This window comes from Limulus polyphemus, unplaced genomic scaffold (assembly GCF_000517525.1).
Source record: "Limulus polyphemus unplaced genomic scaffold, Limulus_polyphemus-2.1.2 Scaffold1308, whole genome shotgun sequence".
Taxonomy (NCBI): Eukaryota; Metazoa; Arthropoda; class Merostomata; order Xiphosura; family Limulidae; genus Limulus; species Limulus polyphemus.
The window spans coordinates 34371-39310 of NW_013666918.1; the positions used below are offsets into that span (position 1 = coordinate 34371).

The 4940-nt window shown below is 32.6% G+C and overlaps 1 protein-coding gene across 1 annotated transcript in view; it reads left to right on the forward strand.

Moving 5' to 3' along the window:
- LOC106463033 (serine/threonine-protein kinase unc-51-like) overlaps nt 1–4940 on the forward strand; it is a 149148-nt gene that overhangs the window by 25645 nt on the left and 118563 nt on the right. The window contains exon 3 of the mRNA XM_013923003.2: nt 4293–4343. Coding sequence (XP_013778457.2) covers nt 4293–4343 — 51 coding nt within the window. The remainder of the gene's footprint in view (nt 1–4292; nt 4344–4940) is intronic.

Sequence of the window (4940 nt, forward strand, 5' to 3'; positions counted from 1 at the left end):
TCATTCTAGAATGACAACATATTATAACACAAAAACATAAATGTTTAGACTAAATAGCATATATCTCATAACATTATACATTTATATATGTATATTTTTTTTCTATATTGACATTTCAGCCGTGTCTGGCTAGAAGTTATGGCTGAGAGGTCAATATAAAAAAAATAAATAATAAATATACATAAGTGTATAATGTTATGAGATATAAGCTATTTAGTCTAAACATTTATGTTTTTGTGTTATAATTTGTTGTCATTCTAGAATGAAAGAGGCATAATTTATATTCATTTCCTTTTTTTTTTATGGTGTTTACGAGATCGGTCAAATCTACTGAATCTGTACAGAGAAACTTTAGTGAAAATAACAGATAAAATATTAAGTTTTTTTCTTAAGAAACGTTTGATAACTATCTGGAAATTATAAAGATTTCGCATGTGAAATTTCGAAATTTACTGATGCATAAAAGTATTTTTAATGTTAAGATGAAAATTACTTTGCATGTTGGACAGGCAATATGCGAAAAGAAAAAAGGCATTAGAAATACATTGCTTTACAAACTTTAAGACTTATTAGAAAAATTTAATAATTTGTATATGAAAGCATTGTAATGTTTACTGATAATCTGCCAAATTGCGTTAACATACACTTACTAATTTGAAAGTTATAGCATGAAAACTATAACAAGCACAAAATGGCTAGGAGATCAATCTCAAGGACTGAGCCCGTGTTGAAAGAGTTAATTACCTATATTTGTTACTGAGTATATTTATAGTTTTAATTTATGTAGTTGGCTTGTTTTGATCAGCAGTTAATATTATTTTTTCATTTTTTACAATCATTTAAAAAAGTTTCAGTTAACTGATTTTTATAAATTTTTTTGTAGTAGAAGTTTTATTATTGTATTTAGATTTCCTGAACATAAATTCATTGCTGCAATTATTAGTGAAAGATATAGTATTAAGGTTGTATCATATTTCAGAAAAGTGGAAAGACTGTGTTTAAAATTTCATAAAAATCAGTTACATGAAAAGTTTTTGAATGACTGCAAAATGAATAATGTTATGTTTAAATTTGTTAATTTCAAAGAAGTGTTGAATTAACTTTGTTAATATTATAGCATCAAAAGACAGATATTAAAATTTGTGATTAAAGAGAAATGTGTTAAATATAGTTTTTGAGAACATCTTTTGAAGGGGTTTCTCCAAAATTAAACAAATAAGTGATTTATAATGATAGTGGTTCATAATAGGGATTGCAAGAAATTGCACAAAACCTTAATAGAATGTTTGGGCAAAAAGTACTCCAAAAAATAAAGATTCAACTCGAACAATACTTTAAAAGCTTTATTTGAAAGGCTGTACACATATAAAAATGCACAAAAAACACACACACATGTCAGACTTGCAAGGAAAAGAAAATCTGCTCAAAACATCCGATTTGTAATACCTCTTGTTATTCTCTTGCCAGCCTACAATAAAAATGGCTTGGTATATTGCAACTAATGTTTTGTAGAATACTAAATAAGGTACTGTGAAAGTCATGGGGGGTATGAAAAAGTTGATTTGCTTCTTCTATATTTTTACATAAGCTAAAAAAATATCATAATCATAGTGTAAATGATGTTATCATTATCCTTGAAGCTAGCTTTATTACAAATATCTAGTGTTCCTTTAAAAAGCTTAAGTATAGGGTGAAACCTGAATTACCAGCCAATAATAGATGAACATTAGATGACTGTAACATGTCAATGCTTTGTACACCATGCAATCGGTGTCTTGAGGATGCCAACCACTATATTATGTATGAAGTGAAGGAGTAAAAAAAGAAAATTAATGCACCTAATATTAAATTTTATTACACACATTCATAGAATAATTAGTTTAAAAGACACAAAGGTTTGTTTAAAGCAATGTTTAGACATGTATGTTTTATCTGAAAAGGCTGCTGGTGAAATGTTATATGTGCTTAGTGGGGGTTGTGTCTTAGTCTAGGCATATATTTGCTCTTTGCTATGTGTTAAGTGCAGAGAATTTCGATACACAGAAACTATAAATGCTCACTATATTCTCAAACAAATCTCCATGACAATCTCAAGCTGCAGCTTAACATTTTAAATCTCAAACTAATGCGAGCAAATGGTTAGTCACTACAGTAAATTGTCCCTGATGGATATCTGTCTCTTGACAGATGCTTCTCTGTCAAGTTAGGATATCTCTCCAAACAACAACATTTGTGGGCTCCAGAGGAATGTGCTCATTTCACATCAATGTACTTGAACATCACACTGTCTGTTGAGTATGTTCCCATTTCCTCCCTCTTCTTGTGAATCAGTTGTTCATGTTAGTCATGATCCACTCTAACAGTTCCACTGCATTTTCTTGTATCAAATGTCAATGGAGGGGGGGGGGTATCTGTTCCAGGACTCTTGGCTTCTGTGCATTAGACCTGTTGTTTTGGACTTGCTTCCATCAGGTTAATCTCATGGTTTGCCATGGACTCTGAATATGGTGGTGGATTGCTTTCTTGGCCTGTCAGGATTCTACCCACAGCTTCCCCTATTCTGGTCCCTATTTCCTCATCCTTTGGCTCTGGTGGTTGATGCTTTCAACCAAGATTGGTCTCATCTCTTTATATATGCCTACCCTTCTCTTCATTTTCTTTCTCATGTAATTGATTTGGCCAGCACAACTTTGGTTTCCTCTGCTTTGTGAATTGGCATCAAGGCTACCCTCTTCCTCTGCCCAATTCCCACTTTCTCTTGCTCCAACCACACATGCCAGTGGAAGAGTTCACCCAGGAGTGCTGTCCATTCATTTTCACATGTGGGATTAGTCTGGTCCATTACCCACATGACTGTTTAGCCTTTTTTTGTATCCAATTCCTGACATCCTTCAACTCTGCCCATCTGTCAACAGAAGTAGCAGGTTTTTCAAAGTTGATCCCTATGCCACTTTCTCTGAGCTGTCCCACTGGGGCTCACCTTTTGTCTTTTTCACTGGGTTGCTGAGTCATGGATTATCAGTTTTCACTATCATTAGTTATTGAGTGGCTTTATCAACTATATTTTGCATTTTCTGTTAACACCAGGGTTTTTCTTTCCCTGTTCTCTCCACTTTGGTCAGATCCTTTTTCTTTACCAGCCCCCCTCATTCTACTCCCATGTCTGACCTTAATGTAGTTTTACACACTCTTACATGTGCTTTGTTTGAGCCATGACTTCATGCAAAAGGACAAGTTTATTACCCCCATTGAAGTCTGTCCAGTTGAGACCAGGTTAGACACATATTGTACAGTGTGATTGTGCCCTAACCACACCACACTTTTTGGTTTGCCAGCTGCTTGTTTATTAGTGCTTGGCTGGTCTTGCTAGAATTCTGCTTATCCCTGTGACACTTGGAACTCTTTTTGCCTTTCCTTCCAGGTGAAGACCATACCTTGTTTGAGATGAGATGTGGTCTTCCCTATGAAGACCTTGCCAACAGGTGTCATATTCCATGGGCTTTCCCCTCTGGTGCTTTCTGAAGGGAGCGCATCTAGGTTTAAATTTTGCACTGCCCCCTATCATTTTAATGTGGAACTCTAGCTATTGTGTGTGAAGAGGTAAGGTATCATCTCGGAAGTTAACATTTCTCTTTACTAATATGTACCTCTGTATATCTTCTCAACCTCCCCCCCCCCCCGGTGCATTTTATTCTTGTCTCATCTACAAGTGAAGTTAATTCTAGTGCTAGTGCTTAGGAGAGCTAGTATGCAAGGAAGTTTTGTTGCCTTCCTGTTGATGGAAGGCTATCATCTCATGATGATGTCATCATGCATTAGCAAAGTTTGGGTTAAATGTTTTTCTCAGGTGTGAGGTAGCAAAGGTTAGTGGGATGCAAATCTTATATGCAGATGCACAAAGGAATCAAGCTATTCTGTGTAAGGAGGTGAGTATCTATTGTAAGGTAAAGAAATTAACATTTCTCTTTTTTTCAAAAATCCAAAATAGTTACTGTGTAATTCAAAGCAGTTTATACATTTTTGTATGCTTGTAGATATGTAATTTTTAAAACATAAATGCTGTTTAAGTAAACTTGTTTAGGCTGAATATGGTGAGTACATGTACTGTTTGCTGTTTTTATGAATACAAGGAAAGTTATCTTATTGACTTGTTTACTATGTAGTTGACTATCTGTATCTGTTTATAAAATAATATAGTACATTGTAATAAAATCAATTAAAAGTTTTTAAAGTTTTGTTCTGCTTACTTGAGGAAAAAGTGTTCGGAAGCATGATTTTTTTTTTCTGTGTAGGAACTTACTGAACTTCATCATGAGAACGTTGTGGCCTTATTGGAATGTAAAGTAGGTTTCTTTTCAGTATAATTTTGATATTTATCTATTTCGTATAACACCTGTATTATTTTTATTGTAACTCAGATATACTTTAATCATTATTTACTCTGAATTTAAGTAATCACTTCTACCATAATATTAAACCTTCAAAATTTTTAAATTTTGTGATATTTAATTCGTGTAAGGTAGTCTTTGGATATTAATGTATGCCTTCTATTTTTTAAGAATTTGTTAATTTAATTCCTCAAGTTATCACTGTGTATTGTTTCTTCATTTGTTGTGCACATTAATGTATCCCTTATATGATGCATGCATATAACATAATACTAATTTATTTATACATATTAAACATTATTACTTAATTTACCTAGGAAAGAAGAAAATTAATGAAAACAGTTATTTACATTTTCTAAATATTTGGTTAAAAGAATTTACATGCACACAAAATATATATACAAGACATAGTGTTATGCAATATATATAAATATAATGTGTATATCATGGTTCTCAAACATCAAAAATATAATAACACAAATTTGAGTATAATCTTTTTTATTTTTTGGAAGCTGCTTTGCTGTTTGTTTGCAAAAAATGAATGAAATCTTG